This window comes from Rutilus rutilus, assembly GCF_951802725.1.
Source record: "Rutilus rutilus genome assembly, chromosome: 10".
In the NCBI taxonomy this organism is placed as follows: Eukaryota; Metazoa; Chordata; class Actinopteri; order Cypriniformes; family Leuciscidae; genus Rutilus; species Rutilus rutilus.
Genome location: NC_140215.1, coordinates 12,662,791 through 12,689,160, shown reverse-complemented (window position 1 = coordinate 12,689,160; position 26,370 = coordinate 12,662,791). Strand labels below are relative to the sequence as shown.

The 26,370-nt window shown below is 36.3% G+C and overlaps 2 protein-coding genes across 2 annotated transcripts; one reads left to right on the top strand and one right to left on the bottom strand.

Moving 5' to 3' along the window:
- The first annotated feature begins 4,887 nt into the window (after positions 1-4,887).
- Positions 4,888-19,942, top strand: ccdc80 (coiled-coil domain containing 80). Its single transcript, XM_084420259.1, has 7 exons — positions 4,888-7,070; positions 7,156-7,312; positions 9,692-9,828; positions 10,664-10,815; positions 12,251-12,354; positions 13,713-13,796; positions 19,313-19,942. The coding sequence occupies exons 1-7, from the start codon at positions 5,466-5,468 to the stop codon at positions 19,618-19,620; spliced, it is 2,547 nt and encodes an 848-aa protein (XP_084276385.1). The 5' UTR covers positions 4,888-5,465; the 3' UTR covers positions 19,621-19,942.
- Positions 19,943-20,320: 378 nt separating this feature from the next.
- slc35a5 (solute carrier family 35 member A5) lies at positions 20,321-25,044 on the bottom strand. The gene is made up of 7 exons (XM_084420260.1): positions 24,984-25,044; positions 24,126-24,339; positions 23,896-23,994; positions 23,603-23,736; positions 22,839-22,906; positions 21,986-22,754; positions 20,321-20,721 (listed from the first exon to the last, which is right to left on the bottom strand). The coding sequence occupies exons 2-7, from the start codon at positions 24,289-24,291 to the stop codon at positions 20,653-20,655; spliced, it is 1,305 nt and encodes a 434-aa protein (XP_084276386.1). The 5' UTR covers positions 24,292-24,339; positions 24,984-25,044; the 3' UTR covers positions 20,321-20,652.
- Positions 25,045-26,370: the final 1,326 nt, after the last annotated feature.

Genomic DNA, 26,370 nt, shown 5'->3' with positions numbered 1-26,370 from the left:
ACCAGTAGTTTTTGCTCTTCAGTGAGGTCCTTACAGTCTTGTTGTGTATAAAAGGCTCCAAACATTATTAAGAGTGAAAATATGGCTCTGTCCTTAAAATTTAATTTGATGACATATATTACCGTACCTTTCACCTAATGAAGACTTAACATTCGGAAACAAGAGAGCTGTGTATTCGACTGAAAGAGGACTGTGACGTTCATGAGTAAAGGTTTGAGCAATATGAATTAGGCATTCTGTAGAGGTCTTTGTCCATATATAAACTTTTTATTGTTGGCATAAATAGACTTTATGCGCCAAAAAAAAAAGAAAAAAAAGCGCGGCCATTTTTAGAATTTTGTGTTTTAACTTCCGTTTTAGCAGTAGCTCTGTAACGTTATATTTATATGGCATCGCTTAAGCTGGATCGCTTAAGTGGATTTACACATTGTAGAGTTAACGGAAGTTATCGTGAGGATTGTAGGCCTATTGTATTGTTTTAAGCGGGTGACAAAACTAATGTCAGAAGACCGAGAATGTTTTAAAACGAGCAGTTCATTCATAAATCTGTAAGATCTTACCTTAATGCTATAGAAATACAAACCGGAAGACAGAACACAACGAGGGGCGCTGAAAAGGGGCGGGGCTACATAAGGTCATACAGACTACAGAGGAGCACTCTGTGACATTAAAGTCTAAGCGCAGTAGGCCTACTGGATGTATGAAGCATATGAAGTGTTGTCCAAAAATGTTAACCTTCTTAATCAATCGTTTGTCTCATTAAAGCAATTTCACACGTGACAAAGTGCTTAAATTTAAGCCCACTGGCAACTATAGTTGCCGCAGTGTATAATAGTTGTAATTTTCCTTGTTTAAGTATTTTTCTAGATGTTATCCATGTTTTATGTCTCAATGACATGCAAGCAAACAACCAAATAAAGAATTTCAAGGAGAGAAAAAAAAAATAGGTAGGCTATTCATTTCCTTCCTGTCACATGATGAGGCTGTCAACTTCCTATCCCTACTTCCAGGAAGCATGGCGAAGGCAAACCCTCCCAAAGAAAGGTCATTTTCATGTTACTAATAAGTATTTTTTGTTGACATATATCTACATAATCATGAAGGTCTCTAGAATCATCCAAACAAAACAAATCTTACAAGAGATCTATAGTTTTTTGTATACGTAGTCAAAAGTCCAAATGGCAACTATAGTTGCATGTGGGCAAATGCCTTGTAAGTAGCCTACATATCTCAGAGACCCCAGGCAACAAAATGTAATTTTGTAACAAAATATATATATAAAAAAAAAAATGTAATTTTACTTAGTTTATTAATGTTTTTACTCCACATTTGGACATTTTTACTCCACAAAATGTATATAAATAAATAAATAAATAAATATGTTTTTTATAAAAAACAAACAAAAAAACATTTGTAATGTAAAATTCACCTTATAAAAGACTCACATTTCTAAATTTCATTCATGGGGATAACATGGATAATTTGACATGTTTTAGTGTAAGATTGTTTTGCTCATATTTTGGAAAATTCAGTTTTAAAAGTAAAAAAAAAAATATTATATATCTATATATCACTTTAACCAGTAGATGGCTGCAGAGCTCTAAAAGTAGCCTACTAAAATTTTAAAACTAAAAGACATCTTTTCACAAGTTTTTCCAGGTAGATTCATATCTACATATTATGAAATCACAATTATAACAATAAAAGTTACTTTTTGTCGAAGTTTAGCAGTTTTTGTACTGGAAAAAAATCAGTTTTTCAATAATGTTACATTATGATTAGAATCAAACCTGATCAGGATGTTACAAAGAGAAAAGTTGGAGTCTTTAGAGTTTATCATTTATTTCAAACATCTGTTTTTCAATTTGATTCTAATCATAATATAACATCATTGAAAAACAGATTTTTTTTATTTTTCAGTACAAAAAGTCCTAAACTTGAACTTGAACTTCAAAAATTAACTTGTATTGTTATAATTGTGATTTCATAATATGTAGATATGAATACAACTGGAAAAACTTGTGAAAAGGTGTCTTTCAGTTAGTCAAATAGCAAATAGTGGAGCTCTGCAGCCATCTAATGGTAAAAGTGATCATTTGTTACTTTTAAAACTGCATTTTCCAAAAGATGGGTACAAATATTACACTAAACCATGTCAAATTATCCATGTTATCCATGAATGAAATTTAGAAATGTGGGTCAAAAAGACAAAAACAGCGCACAAGGGTTAAAACAAATGGATTGGCTGTATTCAAGAGATTATAAGCTAGATGCAGCTTTTTTGGGTTCGCATCAAATGTTCTTAGACTTTTATACATAATAAATTTGTTTATGAATAAAGATTGATCTGTTGAAAGCAGTTATTTTGAGATAGATGCCAAATGTTCTCCTCCTATTCATATTTGACATTGACATATACAACATATTTGCCCACCGGCAACTATAGTCGCCGCATATTCAAATACGATTTTCAAGAAGAAAAACCTGCAGACCTGGGGACAATAAATGCAGAACATGTTCACATAGGACACTATTAACATGACTATATGCATGAAATCATTCAGAAAAATTTGGGCACAAATGGGTTAATGGCCGATTAAATTAAATTAATAATAGCCTACAATAAAATATTACATTAGAAAATGTTGTCATAATTATTTGAAAAAGATCTGCATACTGAAGTTGAATCCCATGCTTCAGAGGGTTCATTTAATGGATTTTATCCAGGCTGTTTTCATCTCTTCTATCAAACCTAATAACAGAGGACTCTGAGGTGGACACCATTACGTCGATTTTCAATTACAGCTCTGTAAAATTAAGGGAATATTGCCAGTGTCTCCTTGTATTATGGTTGGATGTGTGATGAATTTTAGCTTCCAATCTTCATATCCCTCATTTTTGTTTTCTGCTATTTAGTTATTTTCATTACCTTGTTGTAAAAGGCATTCAGTTATATCATGTTTCCCCACTTTTTAAAGCAAAAGTCTATTTTTATTCTTATATATTTATGCCTCAGCTCTGCTCAGATGAATGCTTAAGTATAGTGTAGAGAGCCCACACACAATTTCTGTCCGCAGAACTCCTCAAAATGTTCCAAAGATAAAAAAAAAGGACATTCTACACATCTTCTACCCATTGAATGTTTGCTATTAAATATCATGCTATATTAAAATTTTGGGGTTTTTTAAGCATTTTGACATTTCTCAAAATTCCACAGATTAGCAAAGAAAATGTGTGAAAAGTCAGATTTCATTTTGGCCTAATTAGTAATACGTCTTATATTGGCACAAATATGTAAAGTGTTATTAGTTTAATTGCACATTTCTGAGATTCCCATCATTTAAAAGGCTTTGTTTGTATGATGTGATGATCTTAGCTGTTTACACAAATGGTTTTTATTACAAACTGATGCACTGTGTTAAGAGCCACATGTGTCAGGAAGCGAGCATGAAGGGTAATAGTGGATTGTAAGCTAAAAAAAATAAAGCCTTGAGCATGCTGCTCACATTGGGTAAGAAAGACACTGGGCTTATAAGCAGTAGAAAATTTCAGTAAAACAAGCCTGATATCAGATGATATCAAATTAGAGGAGAGTGGAAAATAATGGAATAGTGCACTGTATATAAGATGTATGGGACCTTTCCCTCTCATAAAATAATAATAGGCCTCATAATAATTATTTCACCTTTGCAATATTTCAGAAATCTGTGTATTGAGTTCAGAGACATAATGTAACAACTGCTCAGAAGAATCTGTGTGTTTAGTGTACTGGTATATAGCCTATATATTTTTTGATCATGTAGCTGGTGATATACTCACACCCTATTTTAAAGGGTATACAGTACCACCATATAACCCCTGGATTCTCCTCAGCAGCTGTAATCCAGTTACATCATCCAGGCCTGATATGTCTGGGGCTGTTTTAAGGCACTGAGCCAAACATGTGCTGAGTATACATGTTAAAGCACGTGACTTTAATTTCATATTACACATCTCAATTGTTGAGATTGTTTAGTTAAAGTATTTTGACCTGTTAGTTTGATACTTTAAAAAAAACATTAAGCCATATGTTACTTAAGACTAATTAAAAAGTTATGTTACTGTTAGGCCTTCTGACAAAAATATTTAATGATTTATTTATATATTGTTTATTTATATGTTGTGATAATGTGCTGTATTAGTCTAAACAGGCTCCAGTCTCAAGATTATGAATGTAAAATCTGTATAATGTGAAATATTCTAAAATATGTGATCCCATTCCCAATCCTCTAGAGACTTTTAAAGCTATTTTCTTTACTCTGAATGAAATATGACCCTATCATAGATTACCAGTTACATGCTTTTCATGATGTTTTCTATGGGTTGCCAGTTGTTGAATATCTGTGCAATGTATCAATCCAAAATAAACGACCTTGAAAAGGAGCAATGATATGAGAATATTTTAGATTCAACATCTATGTCATGTCTTGGCATAATCATAATCATAATTCTCGCCATTGTCACCTTTAGTTTGCTCACTGGGCACTATTTTCTTGAAACAATATTTATTGAAAATGTTTCCTTCAGATTTATAATTAACATTAGGCTACAATAGTGGGAAGGGCAAAATATAGCCAACTTTTAATCAAAACTATTTTCCAGATACTATTTTAAGAACTTGCTTAATTTGGCTTTAGAACGGTGATAAAATAAGACATTTATTTAGTTTGCTATAGGCCTATTTCTCACACAGTATAAACGGACCCCTAAGAGAAATGTTTTTAAGGAATGTTCACTCGCAAAAGGATCATCATATGTTTAGAATTTGAGAGCCAGTTTTAAGGTAAAGGTTCATTCTGATTGCATTTACAGGAGTAAATCTATGCGCACTGGCACCCCTCAGCTGCATGGGTTGGTCCCGTGCGCTCGTCAGAGGATACGGAGGCTGCTGTGCTGTTACTTTTTGACATGTCTGGCAAAGCTTCCAGTGATAAGGAGCCGCACAGAGCGTTTTCCATACTTTTGGAAGTATTTCTGACTTCTAATCTTTCGCGACGTGCATTGTGTTGAAGTGGCGCGTGTCAAACTTCTCAAGACTGACTAAGGACCGGAGCTTGACTTCATGGAAACTATTTTCAGTTGGTTAAAGGATTATATGTATTTCAATATAGGAACAATGAGATGAGAAAATTTGGCGCTGGGCAGCAGTTAATGCCCCTTTGCTTTGAATCAGCCATATCTCGCGCTGAATGTTCAAATGTTTCCTAAACGCACTTACAGGTAAACAAAGATCGATATAACTTTTGTCTTTATTAAATAAATAATTGTATTGGTTTGTTAAGTATCTAAAGATGGTTTTAACGAACTTTTGCACTGTTTTGCACTGAGCATCAGAATTATAAACTCTATAAGAATACATCGGATCTTATGAATATTTACTGGATTGTATCTCTCTACTGACTTAAGTGTTTCTGAAGTTTTCAAACATGAGGGGAAGGTACATGCTTGGTTTCGGTGTTTTGTGTCTGTTTGCATGGGCTGTTTACGTGTCAGAGAGCAGCCCGACCGATAAACAAGCAAAACTCAGACTGCTGTCCTTAAGACGAGCAAGACAAAACAAATCACGACAGGGTCAGATTATCAGAACACGTACTTCTTCATGGATCAATGATAAACGCCAGCAGTTGCAGGGAGATGAAGGTATAAACGTTACCAGGAATGTCCAATCCAGAAAAATCTTGGTACAAAGGGGACCAGCACAGGGTGGGACTATGAATCCAATCCAGCAAGATGATGGAACACCTGGAGCCAGGGCCAGAGTATCCCGCATGCCAAACAGTGCCGGTTCTCCAAACTTATTGGCGTCATTTGCGGGGAAAAATCGCCTGCTGGTTATTTCCGCACCCCACGACTCTGATGGTTACTACAGATTGATGATGAGTCTTCTTAAACCAGAGGTTTACTGTGAGTTGGCAGAGCGGCACGTGCATCAGATTGTCATGTTTCACCAGGAAGGGGAGTTGGGTGGGAAAATCAGACGCATTACTAATGAAGGCAAAGTGATGGAAGAGCCGTTGGATACGACTCTTATTCCCAGGCTCATGAACTTTCTTAAATTAGAGAAAGGAAAGTTTGGGATGGTCCTTCTTAAGAAGACGCTTCAGGTAGAGGAGCGCTACCCATACCCTGTCAGACTGGAAGCGATGTATGAAGTTATCGACCAGTCGCCTATGCGCAAAATGATGAAAGTCAGGCAGAAAGGCTTTGTGCAGAAGTGTAGAGGGGCTGGGGTGGAGGGTCAGGTGGTCGAGGGTGTCCCCATCACTGACTCCCATATGGACCCACCAACAGAGAGGAGACGAGAGGAGCGGAAACCCATGCGAAGACCGACCACAACAACAACTCCAACTCCAACAAGACCAACAACCACTACCACCACCACCACACGTCCCCCAACTACAACTCGATCCACCACCACAACAACGACAACAACGCGGCCGACCACAACGCGGGCCACCACCACTCCAAGGACGACCAGAGCTCATACTACCCCACAATGGATCCCAGCCCACAAGACCACCGCCGAGCCTTACTATTACAACGAAAGGGACAAATATCAGACAACCTCACCCACGACACTTCCCGTCTACACCAAGGCTGACACAGCAAAATACAGGGACAACCGCACTGATAAAAAAGAAAACAACCACAGACATACCAACATTATACCTACACAACACAAACCACCTAAAGTTAAGCCTACGAAGAAAAAGAATGGCGATAAGGAAATTAGCAATGCTTACGAGGAGAAATATGATGTAGGCGGGCCCACCGACGGCTATCCTGAAGAGAAGGAGGAAAAGATTGTGCCCGTCAAGAAAGGCAAGGGCAAGACAGATAAAAAGAAGAAAAAGGAGAGGAGGGGAAAGGATGGAAAGGGCAGTAAGAAAAATGGAAAGAAAGTTTCAAAGATCCCCGAGAAAGAAGAGTATCAGAAACCATCAAAGAGACCACCACCGCCGCCGCCTCCACCACCTAAAGGAGCTCTGGCAACCTTTTTGGACTATTTTGAAAGCAGAAGGAGACTAATTGTGAGTAGCTTTGCAAGTAGTCTGATTTAGAAATGTGGATTTCTTTATTATAATATTATTTACTGTTCTAAACTCTTTACTTCAGTTGATCACCTCTCCAACAGAGGAGAACAACATGTATGTTCAGCAGAGGGATGAATACTTGGAACATGTGTGTGAGATGGCAATCAGAAAGGTCTCCATCATCACCATCTTTGGCACACTTACAAACAGCACCATGAAGATAGATCATTATCAACTTGGTAAGCCACTTTTGATTTTTCACATATTTTTCAAACCACCAACCATCATTTCAGTTAGCATAACTCTTACAAAATGATAGGAGAAGGTTTTCATCACTGCATGCATTTTTCCTGTTATCTTTTTCTATTGTTTTACTTTCCTCATTCTTAAACAGTAACTGCCGAGAATCCATGTCATGGTTGACATATGGACATTTAAGCACAGGTTATGTAAGTTCCTGTCAAAGCATTCTATCCATTCCCACTGAGCCAAACTGAACTCAGGCCACCCATCCTAAAGTCCTGCAACGTTCATGAAAAAAGAACAACTGTTTCCTGTTCTTTGAGAGCTTTACTAGCTGTGACATGCAGCTATGAATGATCAGGCCGAAGATGGATTTGATAAACACAAGCCATTTTCTTATGCTGGAGATTTAGAGCTATTAATTGTATGGCAAACAAAAAGGGCCTTTTATCCAACAGTTGGCACTCACTTGTAAGTTAGGGAAGCACTTTTCCAGATTATGACCTCATATGACACAAAACTTCACAGCAAAGGAACTTGAAGTTTGGTCTGGGAATGGAGTGAATGGTGCTTGTTCAAGTGTCACGGAATGCTGCTAGATGAATCAAATGGAAGATTGGGAGCAGAGTCTGCCATGGCACGTTATTCTCTCTTGTTCATTATCCAAGACATGGGAAAATGTATGTTTCCTTTGTAGCTGATATTCTGACTGGAGAGTTTTAGCTCAGCAACAGCAGTCAGTTCTTGGCAGGCGAGACAGTTTTGTAGTGATTACTCTACTCTTACAATTTCTTCATTCGACATTTTTGATGCACTACTCCAAAAGTGAATTAACACCAGAGTTTTCTCTGAAAATTTGCTTTCAATTCTACCTGTGCCATTCGGAATTAAATTGAGAATGCCATTTAAATTCCAATTCGATTCCTGTTTTTGATGCAGAATTGCATCCACAATTTGAATTGGAATGTAAGTATATTTGAAATGAATTGAAATTCATATAGTTGTCATTTTAACTCTTTTTAAAAAGCCTAGTTTTAAAAAACATTTCAAAATCAAGCCGATTATTCAATCCCAGATTTTGCGCAGCCCTGGTTGTCACTGTTACTGATAATTCTCCAGACGTCACACACTTAGATTCTACAAGCATTAAGACAAAATGCTGTGAAATAATAATGAAATCATCATAATCTGGACTGCCTTTGAATGAGTCACTGCTTTGACTTTTGTTCCATATACCCATCAGTCTGGACTGTGTCACATGGTTGTGTGTGAGGGGTCACTTTCGCTGCCACAGGATGGACAAATAGAAGCAAAGCAGGTGCTCATAAACATCTCTCTAAAGTGAACACAAGGCTCTCTGTGATCGCATATATCTGTCTGGCACGTTCTGAGCATTTATAGCCTGCCAGCTCACTGTGACTGGTTCCAGTACAGCATCAGAGGTACTAGAAAGGAAACATGACTGACTGTATGATCAGCGGTTCCTGAACCACAATTAAAGGTTCTCTGCTGTGGCTATGGTAGGTATATATAATTAGGAGCACTGCTGAGGCTAAACCAAATCTTTAATTTTCCGTTTGTAATTTCTATGATGTAACTCTGCAGAAAGGCTTTCGTTTTATCATTATTATTTAAAAATGATAGTTATTTATATTTAATATTAAGATTGCTAGCTGTTGTTTATCTAGTGTCATTGAGTAGGAAATTTATTTTATTTTTGCCCTGAGAGATAAATAAAGACCATAATTAATGAAAACCCAATGTTTATAGGAAGAAATACCACTTTGCCTCCGCTTTGATTCGTTTTTGATTGTAGTTCACCTCCCGTGCTGAAAGTGGAGTGCCTTAAACCATCTGTTTTGTTGTCCGCTAGAAATCAGAGTGAGAAATTCTTTGGATTTTGTGGAAAGGAAAACAAATATTTTGGGTTGGCCGCATCCTCCCGTGCTGTTTAATGCACCCGCAGAGTTTCCACAGACTAAAGAGGGTCTTTCACATGAGTTGCTCTGTTTTTATCTGTCTCTTTTAGAGCAAAGGAAGCCATGTTCCCAGAATAAACACACAGAGCGGCCATCCCTAAGGCCTGCAGCAATTCATTAAAAGACTGCATGTCTGGTGATTTTCCGTTTAGATAAACAGCAGAACGGCATTGGGCTACTCGTATAGCAGAGGGCCTCAGTGTCCCGAGTTCTACCGGCGTTGACCCCACCGGAGGGGTCGCCCTACGTACTGTATGTTATGAAAGACACGCATGTCTCTTTGAACTGCAGTCAAAACAAAACTAGCAGACTGTGGAGCCATCTGTAATCTTCTGTATTTATCTCTTTGGTTGGAGATAAAATCAGTCTGTGGGATTTTGTGTGGCGTCTTTGCAGAGAATGACAAGCCCATGAAAGGTTTGAGACAGGAGGATTTGGAGAACCAGGATCTCATCACAGAGCTGAGGAAAGAGTATGGAATGACCTACAACGATTTCTACATGGTCCTCACAGATCTGGACATGAAAGCGAAGGTGAAAGACACGTAACATGACACGCAGTACATTTTCACAGCTTTAAAGCTCTCTTCTTCCACAGCGCTTTTCAGCGGTGCGTGAGGTGTGCCAGCGCAAAGCTGAGTTCTGTTTGCAGACAGCTGGAATAAACAAAGAAGCTACTGTGCAGTCAGGAGGTGGATAAAAAGAAAAATTTATTGAAAATCCTCAGAGACACCCACAAATCCTGATTTAATTCTGGGCATGTAGAGTTTGGATAGAGTTGTGAGAGCTGAATGTTGACATAACTGACTATACATAAATTGCCCACAAATAAAAATGGATCATCACGGTCCTTGTAAATGAGTTTTACTCTTTGTTATGAGAACATGTTTTAACATCCAAAGTAATTTAATTCAGTGCCTTCATGAGCTGTATTTGACATAATGGTCAATATAAAACAAATAAAATAATGTAGCATTTGCATAATAAATAAGTATAAATATAAGTGTTATAATAAATATTAAATATAAATTATATAAAAAAATAATAATACAAAGTATAATAATAAAATTAAATAATACAGTTTAAACACAATAATAAAATGGGTGTCTGTATAACTTCCACAGAAGAAATGTGATATTGGATATTGAGTTTTGCATTGCATTCTTGCTGGAACAGCATGCTTGTTGTGGTTTGCAGAAAAATGTCAAGAATTCTTCACAGCTCCGTCAATTTGACACATCATTTTAGGTTCGGCATTCTTGGCTGCTCAGAACCTATTGAGAAAATCCCCTTACTAGTAAAGGTATTCGGTTTCTAACCCTCTGTGAGGCTGCATATTTCTCTATATATCTCTTTTTATTATTTCCAGCAATACTATGAAGTGCCAATCGCAATGAAGGCTGTTTTCGACTATATCGACACGTTTTCCTCGCGCATCAGAGAGATGGAACAACAGAAACGTGATGGGGTGACGTGTAAAAAAGAAGACAAGCCAAGATCATTGGAGAACTTCCTTTCCAGGTAAAGCTTTTTCCATTGAAATTGTTCTGCGCTGGAGCCAGGGCTCACAAGGGGATCTCCAAAAGAATGAAATCTGTGCTTTTATGCCATGACATCTGTCTTAGATGTCATTATATACTGAATACAATTCATAGCATTTCACACACATATTTGTAAAAAGTTTCTATTATATATTTTTATACAGACAAAGAGGAAAACCCCATGTAAAAAATATTAACAATAATGTATTTGTCAGATGGTCCAGATGGTGTAGTTACAAAAATCTACCAAGAGTTAACCAGACCATGCTAACCAGCAACACCAGACATATAATTTTATTAAAGCTATTCAAACATGTTTGGTTTCACTTTTTTATCTGTTAGGTAAGATCTAAAATGTTCAATGGTTACATTTAATCTGTCAAGTAAATCTCACAAATAGTATATGAAATAAAACATTTACACACATGCAAATGGCTAAAAGTTTGTATCAATAATAATAATCATAAATATTAGTGATTAAAATATAACTGATAATGGCTATTCAAATGTGAGGTGATTCAATCTCTGCTGGATTTTCTAAATGGGGTGGCACAGAGGGGACCAAGAACCAGTCAGGGGGGACCAGGGAACACAGAAATAAATACTATATGATACATGCTATATAAGGGGATTTTACGGTACTAAATATTTACTTTTAAGTTATGCACTATTTGTTATCTGTATTAACATGGTGTAACCACTAGATAGCTGTATGCCTATATATAAATATTTAAACATGGCTGTGTATTCCCTAGTTGCTTGGAACATTGTTTTCAGACATAACTTTTGCATTTGGATATATATTTAGACATTATTAAAGACTACTTTTTGTCAAAGTTGAGATTGTTTTATTTAAGTTAATTTGAAGTGTCAGTTTTTGCATAATTTGTGAGTCAAATCAGAGAAAGCATTTTGTTACTCATACTAGCTACATATAATAGCTTGATCAGTCACTCAAAAGTAATCAGAAAACTGACTAAGTGCGACCAGGGCTATATTTCAAAATATATAATTGAGTGTTCATATACCATGAACAGAAATCTGGTCTGTGGTCTCACCTCCTGTTTGAAAATCTCTGCATTGCAAATCAATCAGCAATTGACAACTTCAGATTCAAGTATCGTTATTGGCATGGTAAAAAGGCTTTACATTGCCAAAGCATTGACAGGGCTCTGATCCAACTGTGTTGAGAATTGTCAAATTTTGCATGTGCGCTGTGTGCTCATCAATTGCCTGTTATTTTAAAACCTCCATCCAGTAACACTACGAATTACTAGAACTAGATCAGAAAATATTTGCAAAAACCGCTGAACAGAGGCCGCCTGATCAGGTGGGCCCATTGCTACAACCTAGATTTGCCTTTGCATTAATCCGCTCCTGCATTGATCTAATGATTTTGTTCTATCATCGCATAGGTTCCGCTGGAGACGTAGGTTGTTTGTCATATCTGCACCAAATGATGAGGAATGGGCTTATCAGCAACAACTCTATGCACTGACCAGTCAGGCGTGCAACCTGGGTGAGCATGATAATCACTGAACTCTATGATGTCATTGAAGGAGAATTTCAATAAAATTACCAGATCACATTTTTGCAGCGGTAGTTATTCTTTAGGGACTCTTACTGCAAATTGATCTTTTTACCCGCAGGGTTTGCATATGTTTCTTTCTCATGTCTCAAGTTTGCCAAGATAATATCTCACATTGATTTTTCTCTTGTCACTCAGTGAAGATTGAAACCAGATCGTTGATACTGTAGTTCAGACCAAGCCAGTTCTTATAAACTCCACTGAGTTATGGATTTGAAATTTTTCTTGGTATTATTCCCAAGAACAATGTGTATTCCCGATGATACTTCCAGTCAGAAATGTTTCCCACTAAATAAGCTCGACACAACAGCAGTGAATGTTTGCCATTTTGTATCTTGTCCCAGAAATCTTGACAAGCATATAACTCATGTAATTAGCTAAGCATTTATTCATCATTGCAGCAAGCTCTTGAGTACCTCCTTTTTAGATTATAGCTTTGCATAGACTAGGTGGATTTGACTTATTTTCAAGAATATATATTTAGTAGTTGTTTTCTAGCCAGTTCTATACCTATTGGTCTAAGTGTTGACCAAGGCCAGTGACCACACCTGGAACAGCTAATAGTGAGGTGTAACCTCATGTTCTTAGTCCAGAAGAAGCCCATTCCACATGAAATTAGTGTGGAAATCATAGAGATGTTCCTAGTTGTAAATAAAATACTAAATAATAGAAATTTAACAACTTGTTAGCAACTTACATAAAAAAACAGCTGCTTCATATTTCACATGACGTATGATTTGTGTCACCTGTAAATAATAATGTGTATAATTTAGGTGGTGTGAAAGTGTCTTCAAATAATGTTAACCACATGCCTTATTTTATTATACATTTTAAACTGCTATTTAAAAAAACAGTATTAAAAATACCATAGGGAACCCATGTAAGATAAGATTACAAACTGACGTCACAATAACTTAAGTAGCTCTGTAAAAAAAATATTATGTGGCAGAATGTGACCCGGAAAAGATCTTAGAATGATGTTTGACAAGACATGAACAAAAAAAAAAAAAGAAGAAGAAAAAAAGACTGTCTTTCTCTTCCATTTAAACTGACATCGGTTACCACAGTGGATTTGAATTTGGCAATCAATTCAAACATAAATGACTTGAGAAATATTTCTGTGTATTAATACATCACCCACATATTCCATTAGCAACAGTTAAGCCACAGACATGCCATTAAACAGCCTAAATGTCAGCAGGGGAACATTTGAAGACTCAGAGGGGTGTTTAGATTTTAGTCTGTTACACTTTAACCTTACCATTCCTTTTGTGTTGGTCGATTTGCAGGTCTTCGCCATGTATCAATACTGAAGCTGGTTGGGACAGATCTGATAGACATGGGAGGAGTGTTAGAGCTTTACCCCATCAATGGTAAGACCACTGCCGCTGAAACACTAACACTAAAAAGATCCGTCTACACTCTTTAAAATGAAAGGTTCTTTAGTGGCATCATTTGTTGCATTCCACTGCACAAAAGGTTATTTTAAGTACTGTTCACTTAAAGGTTATTTGGGGAACCCAAAATGGATCTTCAACCTCCTTTAGTAATCATTATTTTTAAGAGTGCTCCTAAAATGTAATATATAGACTTTGTGGTGCGAAAAGCTCTATTAACGTGAATGTAAACATTTGTAGAAATGGTTTAAAAAGCAGTTTAACATATCAGCTGACCCAGATGCTTATTTATTGTGGTCACTTGTATGAAAATATGAAAAGCATACCTGTAGCTGTCACAGCAGCCAGGTGCTTAGTAAGTGTGTTAAGGGTTAATCAGCACATTAGATGAGAGCGGTGGTGTTGTGTTGACATTGGCTGCTTTTTTGTCAGTCAAAAGTAGCCAGTAGCCTCTGGTTTCAGGCGCCTCCCTGCATGAGTCAGCCTCTCCAGCTCCGGCCGGGCTCAGAAATGTCCAAACAGTTCCCACAGGAATTATATTTTGCAGGACAGAAATGAAAGAGGGCTCAGGTGTTTACATATTTTCCATCATTGTTGAAACTACAGACAGCTTTGCCTTCATTGGCACCCAGGCCCCTATGCATCAGCAGTCTGTCTGATGCATTAAGATCAAACAGTGATTCTGTGAGCTGTATTTAGAGTGCTGGAACTCAAGTCTTCTATGTAAGATGAAAGCAATATCTGATGAAAAACATGTTGGTTTTATAAAATGAAATCTGGTTTCTAAGGTGCAGTGTGGAGAAAAAATCTCTGGTAGCCGAGGCACTCCTTAGTTAAAATGTCTTTATTAAAGAAATGACATGTCCTAAACGGACAACTTTAAAATGCCCACGCGTAGCGGCATGGGGCCTTCTTCAGGGCATAATGAAGCAGATAGAAAACAGGTCTTATAATGACAGAGACACACAAGTAGAAGCTAACACACAGGTGCTAACAATCAATGTTGAAGATCTGCAGGTAATTGCTAGGACACGCCTCTCACATGGCTCTCAGCACCAAAGCTACAAGTCACAATAATTGACAAAAACACAGGCACCAAATAGCATGCATATATATTCATGCATATATTGCTAAGGCACACCTCTCACATGGTTCTCAGCACTAAAGCTGTTGGTCACAATAATAAACAAAAAACAAGCAACAGATAGCATGCATAGTATACACTCATGCACATATTGCTAGAACACGCCCCTCACATGATTCTCAGCATTAAAACTGTTAGTCACAATGTAAGCAGGAAACACAAGCAACAGATAGCATACATATATTCATGTATACACATTCATGCATACATATACAATACACAAAAAAAAAAAAAAAAAAAAAAAAAAAAAAAAAAAAAAAAAAAAAAAAAAAAAAAAAAAAAAAAAAAAAAAAAAAAAAAAAAAAAAAAAAAAAAAAGTTAAGTAGGCACAAAAAAGAACAATGTTACAAAATCACAAAAAAGGTCTATAATCTATCTCCTCATTTAATCCTGGATAGTCCATCGCTTTAAAGCTCCATATCCAAAAGGTTTCACGTTGCAATAACTGTTTTAAAATGTCACCTCCACGTATTGATTTTTTAATAATTTCAATGCCCTGAATTCTCAAAGATGATGGGTCACTATGGTGTATTTCTTTATAGTGTTTGGCCATAGGGTAATCATCGTTGTTGACTCGGATTGCGTATTTGTGTTCATAAAACCGCTCTTTTAGTTTTCTTTTAGTTCTGCCCACATAGAAACACCCACATGGGCATTGTAGCCGGTAGACCACATATTCAGAGTTACAGTTAATAAAACCATTAGTCTTAAATTCTCTCTGTGTTCTCAAATCACAAAAAGTTTTACTTTGGATGACACCCTCACAATGACTGCAAGATCCACATCTATAGGTCCCCCACAACCCTTTTTCTAGCCATGTTTTTTGTTTAGGACCTGGAAGATAACTTCTTACAAGTTTGTCCCTTATGGATGGTGCCTTCTTGAACACTGTCATAGGCGGCTCTGGAAAAACGTCTTTCAGAATAGGATCACTTTGAATTAACCCCCAGTTGGACTTAATTATTTGTTTCATTTCAGAGGCACTGCTACTATATTGGGTAACAAAGACAGGTCTAGAATTGTTTTTGACCATGTCTTTTCTCCTCTTTTTCTTCTTTAGTAGGTCAGAGCGTGTTGTGGAACGTGCTTTTATTATTGCTTTTTCTATTATCATTGGTGAGTAGCCCCTAGCCCTGAACCTTAATGACATATCTTGAGCCTGCATTTCGAAATCAGAATCATTGTTACAAATGCGTCTAAGACGCTGAAATTGTCCAAAAGGAATGTTATCTTTCAGGCTCCTTGGATGGAAGCTGTCAGCCCTCAATAAAGTGTTTCTATCTGTGCTTTTCCTATATATTGTTGTGTATAAGAGATTATTGTCATCTATGGAGATAGTCAAGTCCAAAAAATTTATAGATGTTTTTGAATGTTCAATTGAAAGTTTTATATTTGGGTTAGTTGTATTGATGTACTCATGAAACTGCAAAAGTTCTTCCTCATTTCCAGACCAAACAAAAAGGATATCATCAATAAAGCGTCCCCAAAATACCATCTTGTCACAGAATTTGTTATTGGATCGATTATATATGTATTGCTCTTCCCAGTGACCTAAAAATAAATTAGCATAATTAGGAGCAAAACATGCACCCATCGCTGTGCCCTTGAGCTGTCTAAAGAAATTGTCTTGGAAGAGGAACACATTATTGTTTAAAATCCATTCTGTGAGAGAAAGTAAAAAATGGTTAGGTGGTGACGTCTCCGACCTATGTATCAAATAGTATTGTAAGGCTAATAGGCCTTCCTGATGATTAATATTGGTATATAGGGAGGCTACATCTAGAGTCACCAAATAACAATCTTTAACATTTGTGATATTCATAAGTTTACATAGCACATCAGTAGTGTCTTCAATGAAAGAAGGGAGATTCCGCACTAGAGGTTTTATAAAAAAGTCCACAAATTGGGAGCAGGGCTCAGTCAAAGATCCATTGCCTGAGATAATGGGTCTACCCTCAGGTTGTTCTAAATTCTTATGGATCTTAGGCAACATGTAGAAACATGGCATTTGGGGATTCTCATTCATTAGAAAAACAAATTCATTGTCTGAGATCCATTTTTGGTCTCTACCATAGGATAAAATGTCCCTCAATTCGTTTTTCATTTTTACAATTGGATTTCTTTGCAATTGCTCATAATACATATTATTTCCTAATTGTCTTTGAGCTTCAACAATATATGAACATTTATCCATTACTACAACTGCACCTCCTTTGTCAGCAGGCTTTATTATTATCTGCTCATTCTTTGTTAGGGAATTCAGTGCATCTCTTTCGCGTTTTGAAAGGTTGTGTTTTGTTCTGTTCTGTCTTCTGTCAAACATATTGTCTATGTCATGAGAAACCTTTTTAGTAAAAGCAATCAAGGTGGGATTAGAGCTCATAGGCATAAAATTTGACTTAGGCTTAAAATGTCTCTTGGCATCATGAGTGGTATCAAAGTTCAATTCAGGTGTGCTATTCAAGAGTTTATTCGACTGATGGTACCATACCTTCAAATGAAGGTTTCTATAGAACCTAAAAAGGTCCACCTTAGTTTTAAATGCATTAGCTTCACTTGTAGGGGAAAAAGTCAATCCTTTTGATAGCACATTCACAGAGTCTTGTGTTAATATATTTTTTGAGATGTTAATTACCGTGCATTCTTCTTTTGGTTCCGAAGATTCCAACGTGGTTTTTGAAGAGCTTGATCGACCTCTCCCTCTTCTGGTTTTTTTCTTCTTCCTCCCTTCCAAGTCGATTGTCGACCTCGAGCTGTTGAGTGTGGTTGGTCCTCCAAAAAATCCTCGGACATGTGTGTGGCATCAGATTCCTCTCCACTTGTACTTAAATTGAAGGACACAAATCGTTGACGACGTTGTGGTCTTGTAGTTTCTTTCCATTGGTAAACGTTGCCATCTTTGTAGTCTCTCTCATCCCTCTTGAATTTTTTCAGCTTATACTGTTTCAACTCCATAGTAAATTTTTCCAAGCTTTCTTTCAATTTATCTTCAAATGGGGTTGTTTGTATGTCATCCTTAACTTTTGATATTTCTTCTCTCAGTTCACATATTCTCTCCTGCACTTGTTCTCTTTCTTTTTTTGTTTTCTCGATAATTAACAAGATGAGATCAAGAGAGCATTTATTGAGGATGGCCTCTGAATCGAAATCTGGTTTCTATTTGAAAATGTTTTGTCAAAGATTTGTATTACTATATTAAAAAGCTCTTCATTTAGAGACGGTCAGTGACATTTAGTTTTGAAAAAAGATGAATAAATGGAAAGAAAGTTGGTAGACCAATATATCTTATTTATTTTATCATTTCAAAAGGTTACTAAACATCCAATAAATCATATTTTCTCCATTTTGAAGGACCTCCCCACCACATTATATATATATATATATATATATATATATATATATATATATATACACGGTATAAAAATAAATAAAACTTGCGTGCAAATTAATTAATGTAATGCGGAACTACTTTTAGATACGCGGGTTCTTTAGGGACACCTAATCTGTAGCCCCGCCTTAGCTCTGAAGCAGGCTGCGATGTAAAGATAAATATATATATAAAATATATATATATATATATATATATATATAAATATAAATAAAAGTGTATGTATGTGTGATCCTTTATATAAATTATTTTTCCCATAAAATCGAAGATTTTGGGGTCAGTACGTTTTTTTCCCACAAGAAATGAATACATTTATTGGGCAAGGTTGCATTAAATTGATCAAAAGTGATAGTACATTTACAATGCTACAAATTATTTCTATTTCAAATAAATTCTTTTTTTTTTTTTTTTTTTACATTATATTAAACCATCTTGAAAGAAATGTATAACGGTTTCCACAAAAATTCTAAGCAGCACAACTGTTTTCAACATTGATCAAAAATAAATGTTTCTTGAGCACCAAATCAGCATATTAGAATGATTTCTGAAGGATCATGTGACACTAAAAACTGGAGTAATGATGCTGAAAGTTCAGCTTTGCCATCACAGAAATTACACTTTAAAATATCATGAAATAGAAAACAGTTGTTTGAAATTGTAATATTTCACAATATTACTGTTTTTACTGTATTTTTGATCAAATAAATGTTTCCTTGGGGAGTATAAAAGATTTGTTTCAAAAACAACTGACCCCAAACTTTTAGACGGTAGTGTAGTTTAACTTTTTAAATAAACTTGTTTTGCATTAAACACCAAACTCGAATCTATCAAATATTTTGAAGTTCAGTATCCTGTGATGTGGTGCACAAATGGCAGAACTTCCTGTGTCTCCACCATATTTTGTTTATCTGCATGGTGCACACCTGTTTCTGACACCCACGACACGTGTCTCTGTTTCAGGAAGTGCAACGGTGGAGCGTGAGGGGATATCTGCCAGTCTAGTGCGGGACATTAGAAACTATTTCCAGATCAGCCCTGAATACTTCTCCATGCTGCTGGTGGGAAAAGATGGAAATGTCAAGTCCTGGTACCCGTCTCCCATGTGGTCCATGGCCATCATCTACGACTTGATCGACTCCATGCAGCTCCGCAGACAGGAAATGGCCATCCAGCAGTCTCTAGGCATGCGCTGCCCGGAAGATGAGTACGGTGGCTACGGTTACCACCACGGCTATCAGGATGGCTATCATCAGGGTTATGGATATTAGGGTTTATAACATTCATAAGACAGTGTCATGGTAAGAAATAACTGAAAACTTCCTTTCTGAACTGGTTTTATAATTATCGTATACAGCTGATATATTTATATTTAAAGATGCATCTTATCTGCTATACATCTGTCCCTATGGACATAATCTTTTGTAGATAAAAGACGTTGACGAAACATTTGTATTTATTGAATGTCTTCACTATACAAAGTGATCATTTTTAAAGGTCACAACCTGCTTTTTCGTGTTGAACTATGTATTGTTACTCTATTTTTAAAGAGCACTGTCTTATTTATAAACGTATAAATTGTGCTTTAATTTCAATAAAAAAAATATATATTGAAATGCCTTTGGTCATAATACATTCTAAACATTGCAGGCCATTTTTAGCTGAACTGATGTACACTACAGTTGGGAATTATGCTTATGTGACGCTTGAATTCCCCCCCCCTGTTTTATGAAGGCACTGTGCTGATACTGTCAAACTGACTTTTATTTAGCTTTATTTCCCTCTGCTGGTCAGTGATATGTTGGCAGTTGCCACAAAATATAAGTATTAAGCAATTATTTGCGCATATATGATTAAAATGTGGACTTTTTTACTCCAAAAACCCCCAAAAAATGTAAAGGTCATATTTCATAAAATACAACATGCATCTACAGTATGGCACATTATACATGATGCTTTGAAATGTGACTGTTCCCATTAGAGATGTTTAATAAAATGAGTTCCTCTTACCTTAATAATACCTTCATTGTAACCTTGTGACATACAGTCAACTACTGTATGAAGAAACAAATAACTTAACAAACAATAAAAATGAAAGCAATAATTGCACAAAACCTCCTGAGGTTGTAACATGCTCATAATGGTTATACAAGCAATTTGTAAGAGAGGACAATATACAGTATTAAACAACTCTTTGATTCAACTAGAAATTCCACGCGATTGAAACACTCGTCATTCATTACACATATACACAGGCTGATTCCAGAAAATGTACACGATAATTAAAGAGATTCAAAACTGACTTAAAAAGATTCTTCTTCCGATTCGCTCTCTGTGTTAGCCTTGGTAAGCCTCTCCAACTCTTCCCCATCCTAAAATAAAAACATGACACACAATCATGAAATACAACATACATCATTTTTTAGACCACTGTAGTTATACAGAAAAAAACTTTACAGCTTTTAGTGATTTTATAGATGATACAGTAGATTCAATGAAAAAGGTTCATACAGTACTGCATGTTCTGGAAATAACGGGGTCGTTCGTACAGAATACGATTTTGCATTTAAAGTCGGCATGCACCTGAAGTTGCGATACTCTTTTCTTCCCTATTAATTTGTGACGTATACCGGCTTCTCAAACAAGAAAGACTATAGAGTGGGACTTGATTTTGTCAATGGGGGAAATGATTGGATCATTGCATTGTTACAAACATGTCATTAGAGAAGAGAAGAGATGTTGTTGCAGAGGAAGGGAAGTTATTTTGATTAAAGATTTTGCAGGCACATGGATTTTAATAAATAATTTATATAAAAAAAACTGCATTACATAAAAATAAAAAAAAATTGTAAAAAAATAATAATGGTGACTTAAAAAATGGAAAATAACGCAAGCCATAGAAACACATTTGTTTATAGATTACCTTTTTTTTAACCTGACAGCATTTAAAATAAATGGCGGTCAAGTGAGACACCAAAAAGGCAATGAGAAGCGAAGGACCTGTCAAATACTTCCGTCTAGCAAATGTCTATATTAAAAAAGACCTGAAAAACACACACAAATGCGTTCTGTGTAAACCGGCCCCTACTAAATGGACAACATGAACTCGTTTGGAACTTTGTAGCTTGTTGAAACAAGCAGGGCTGGTTCTCACGTTTTTGCGTTACATTGAGTTGCTTTTAAATCATAATCTTTCTAGATAAACGTGTTGGACGGGGGTCTTAATTTGAACGTTGCGCAGTCTCACGGCTATTTAAATGCTATCATATTAGAAAGAAGTTAAAGTGAACTTTTAAAAAACGGGTCTTTTCCACTCGGCTGCGTCTCAGAAGGATGCGTTCTATAAGAAGTGCCAACAAGCCTCTAATAGAATTCCCTGCTGCATGATATATTTGATCTAAATAATGCAATTATCCAAATTACGTTTTCTTTATAAGGAATTCCGGTTTCTTACTCTTCCACGCTTAATCAGATTATAGTTTGCCAGATCTCCTCTACAAAGAGCCCCTTGTTTAAACTGTCAGTGTGTACTTCAAAAATTAAGGTGGAAATGAACGGGTCGAATTAAACAAATGATTAGCTTAGCTGCAAGTGACCAATGTTTTAAAATGAAGCAAGTCTATATTTGACCCTTACCCCTCTTGACCTCTCAAACACCTCTCCATTGATGACCCTGAGCCTCTCTTGCAGCAGAGTGTACTCTGGATCTTTCAGTCTGCTGCTGTGGTAGATAAAGATGGCTAGCAGTACTATAGGCGCCTGCAGGAAGAAATCCATCGATGGGCGAAAGTCAAATAGGAAGAGAGAGAGCGCAGTGACGATGACCGTGGTGATCTGACCCGTCAGAACGTGGAACATGTTATCACGGAACTTGAGAATGAAAGCCACCGACAGGCCTAGAGCGGCTGTGACGAAGACCAGGGCGATGGAGAAGATGTTGTGGCCGTAGAAGAGGCCGCAGTGCAGCGTCAATTCACGGTAGTCAGTGTGCAGGAGCAGCGTGAGGCTGTTGAAGATCAAACCGAACACATACAGCTTGCTGTTCTGGATGAAGATGCTCTCCATGAGCTGCTCCCCCTCTTTGAGGATCTTCTCATTGTAGATGTTGGCCAGCGCAGAGATGAAGCACTGCAGCAGCAGTAGGACGTAACCCAGGCCGAAGCTGTTCAGCTTGTGGATGAGCTGACTGTCCCACAGCTCGCGCGTCCAGTACGTTTCATTATGGTTTTGATGCTTTAGCTCGGGATGGGCGTATTTCAGACAGCTGTTGGAAGGGGTGGAAATGTTGGCTGGGTGGAGGCCGTGTATGGCGATGGCATGCTGGTCACCACTGCCAGTGGTCAACGACACAATGGACAGAAACAAAATGAACACAGATGCCCACTGCACCCAAGACAAGCGCCTCCTGTAGGCCAAAGGATGAAAAGTCAGCAACGGATATATTTCAAGGATAGATAACAGATAGATACCAAGAAATGCCAGTACTCACTTCAGAACAACTCGGAAGAGAAGGGCTGTTGTAAAAATAACAATGTTGGAAAACATTACTGCCATAGCCTATTAAAACATGAGAAAAAATTATTAATTAAATTCATTGCTGATTAAAAGTAACAGTAAAGACATTTATAATGTTAATGTTATTTATATTTTAAAAAAATGCTGTTTTTTATTCATCAAAGATTCCTAAAAAAATTTTTTAACATGGTTTACACAAAAAATTGTAAATAAGCAGCATAACTGTCTTCAATATTGATAATACCCCCAAATAAATGTTACTTGAGCAGCAAATTAGAATGATTTTTGAAGGTTCATGTGACACTGAAGACTTGAGTAATGATTGCTAAAAATTCACCTTTGCCATCACAGGAATAAATTACATTTCAAAACATATTCAAAAAGAAAACATTTGAATTGTAATAATATTTCACAATATTACTGATTTAACTGTATTTTTAATCAAATAAATACAAATTAACTTCTACCCAAACCATTTAAAAAAAATGTCACTGACCCCAAACTATATTGTGTTACGAACATCAGAACAATCAATATCGAATATGCAAAATCTCACTGACCCCAAACTATTGAACGGTAGTGTAAATAAATAAATGTATTTATTTTTTATATGAATTTAATTACACTAATGTCAGAAGATTTTTGTATTATTATTATTTATATAGGTAAGTAGTAAATGCAATTAAATTTGTTATTTCACTACTAACATATTATAAAGTTTTTAATAATCCAACATACAGGTTGCAGATAGGTCATCACATAGAAGATTATAAGGTTGTCAAGGAAGTAGAGGAATGCAGGAACAGACCACTTCAGGTAGCTGAGAAAGGAGGCACCAGATGAACACCCCAAATCTTTATAAGAGCGGCCCTCTGGAAAACAAAAGCAATAGTTCTAGTCCCATAACAAATCACTCATATGCTGAAATAATGACATACATCACAATCCAACAGACTGTATATACAGTATAGCTTAGTATATTAATGAGTATGGTATGAGAATGGTATTTTGGGACAACAAATCTGACTCACCTTGAATGATCACCCGTACTGACATCACTAAACAAAATACTAGTTTGATGGCCTCTGCCATTAAATTCACAGATGCAGGAAGAAAGTCATATTTGTTTTCTGTAATTTAGAAAAAGACAGATTTAACAATATTTAAAATTCTCTACATTGCAAAAAGTAAAGTTATCTATTGATGGTATTATGGTAAGGAATCATACATCGAGTTGCTCCATGGTGGTGTAATATGTTACCTTCATTGGCTGAGAATTTTAGTAATAGGATACGACTGGTTCCCAAGGTGACAAAACCCAGACCCAGAGCCAAAGTGTAGGCTGAAGATCTTGAGCACAGCCGCGAGCAGGGACAGCAGCAGCGGCATGAAGAAGAGGAGGAGGAGGAGGAAGAGGACCGCGCCATTATGGAGAACGTGAGCTGAGGCTGGTCATAGGAGGATGAACAGGATCACTGAGAAAACATCAGACAATCATATTAACCTCACTCATAACACTGAAAAATTATACATGCTTTCATGAAATAATAAATCAGATTGGTCTCTAATTTATCACATTTGTCAAGACCTGCCACCTTCTGTATCTACTGCTTTATTTTCAACATGATTCACAAGCACAAATTATGAGTCAACCATCAAAACATGCAGCGATGAAATCATGGAACATTGTGGTTTAGTGTTTACAGATGGTTCAGAATGGAAGGAACATGAACATTGTGTCTTGTGTGAAGGCAAAGACATTGTTTAAATGTTATATCTTTCAGTACAGCACTGTTTATAAACATCAAACTACAAAATGAATAATAACTATAGACGATAATGACTTGCTATGATCTTAGAAACATAGAAATAGACATTCTTAATGTAAAAAATAAATAAAACTACATTATTATAACGCAAATTAATAATAGGATTTGCAATGATGTGGATCATCACATTTCCAACATTGTGCAATTCGATATTGATTGTTCTGATGTTCGTAACGCAATAAAAAAGTAGTGCAGCATCCAGTTACAAGACAGGATATTTACAATGTGTCTATTATAATGTGAATGTCGTATTGAAACACAAACAGATTCATATTCGGTGCTTTATTTACCTGTCCATATGTTCTCACTCCAACAAACAACCTACCCACGACTTCCGCATCTTTGCGCATGCGTACATCAAAAGCTACGTCATAATTTTATTTGACGTTGCAGGGCAACAGGCTTTGCTTATTAATATTAATATGATCACACTGGCTTTCAACGGCGAAGGCTCGGTTAGCTGATGAATATTAAAATGATCCTTAACCACAGTTTTTCCGCTAAAGACGATTTTAGGATTGATTTATAATCACTGAATGTACATTTTTTATTTTATTTAGGCTATTGGTTGGATAATGAATAAAGTGTTAAAATGTTTCTAGAAAAAAATAAACAGAAAAATGATCTTCTAAAGTTTTAGTGTATTTTTGTTAGTTTACTTTAGGATTGAAAGTAGTATATGTTGGCTATACTTATGTAAGACTGAATAATTGAGTGCTTTCTCTTCAGATGACAAAACCTAGACATTTCCCCATCACTTTTAGCATGCAGTTCATTGCTGTACATTTTAAAGTGTATTAAATGTTGTAGAGTATTTAAGGTTTAATAAATAAGTTGTATTATTTTAACATGTTTTCCATACTTGTGTTCAGTGTTTCTCAGCTTCTGTCTGGACAATTTAAAAGGTTACTTTGTTTTGTTACCCTTAAAAGGGTAGTTTGTTAGGAAATTTAAAGTAGCCTATGTCTTCACCCAACAGGCACTTCTTAGGGAAATGTGGTCATGTGTGAGTCATGCGCCAAATCGCATAAAGTTTGGTTTGTAATAATTTTCTTTATTATTGTTATTATTATATGACGTGATGCTCATAGAGTTGGAGGTAAGTGTTAAACAAAGTCCAGACAGTAATCTTCAGATGCATGACTCATTTTACTCACACATTTATGCAACTTGTACACTGTAAACAAACAATGTATTAAGAAACTATTCAAGGGAAATCAAAGGGATTATGAGTAAATCCTTATAATGGAATTGCTGTCTGGGGCGGAAAAGTGTTACGACGGTATTTCACGGAAACTGAAGCCCACATTAATTTAGTTCTGATTTCATGATTACGGTGTAGAAGTAGAACCTCATCATTTTGTGCAGATAGTAGTTAGCTGGTTGCATTATGAAAATGTGCAATATTTGTGCATATGTGTAATCTATGCCTGCATGCACAAATTATAAGATTATACATTAAGTAGCATTTCCCAAAGGGAGGGATTCAAATGGCACTGACAAACATACTCAGAAAAGAAGATCAGGTCACGGGCAATACCCTAAGGTACAAAAGCAAAAAGGTACATCTTCATACCTTATTTACCTGTACATACTTTAAAAGTACGTATTAGTAGCCTACCTTAAGTGTGCATATTGGTCCCTTTTAGCTTTTGTACCTTAGGGCACAACCCCAGT

Coding starts and splice junctions, on each gene's coding strand:
- ccdc80 (XM_084420259.1), top strand. CDS start 5,466: ATGAGGGGAAGGTACATGCTTGGTTTCGGTGTTTTGTGTCTGTTTGCA. Junction 12,355..13,712: donor CAGTCAGGCGTGCAACCTGG/GTGAGCATGATA, acceptor GTCGATTTGCAG/GTCTTCGCCATGTATCAATA. Junction 13,797..19,312: donor AGAGCTTTACCCCATCAATG/GTAAGACCACTG, acceptor TCTCTGTTTCAG/GAAGTGCAACGGTGGAGCGT.
- slc35a5 (XM_084420260.1), bottom strand. CDS start 24,291: ATGGCGCGGTCCTCTTCCTCCTCCTCCTCCTCTTCTTCATGCCGCTGC. Junction 23,995..24,125: donor AAAATTCTCAGCCAATGAAG/GTAACATATTAC, acceptor TCTAAATTACAG/AAAACAAATATGACTTTCTT. Junction 20,722..21,985: donor TGTTTGAGAGGTCAAGAGGG/GTAAGGGTCAAA, acceptor TTTTTATTTTAG/GATGGGGAAGAGTTGGAGAG.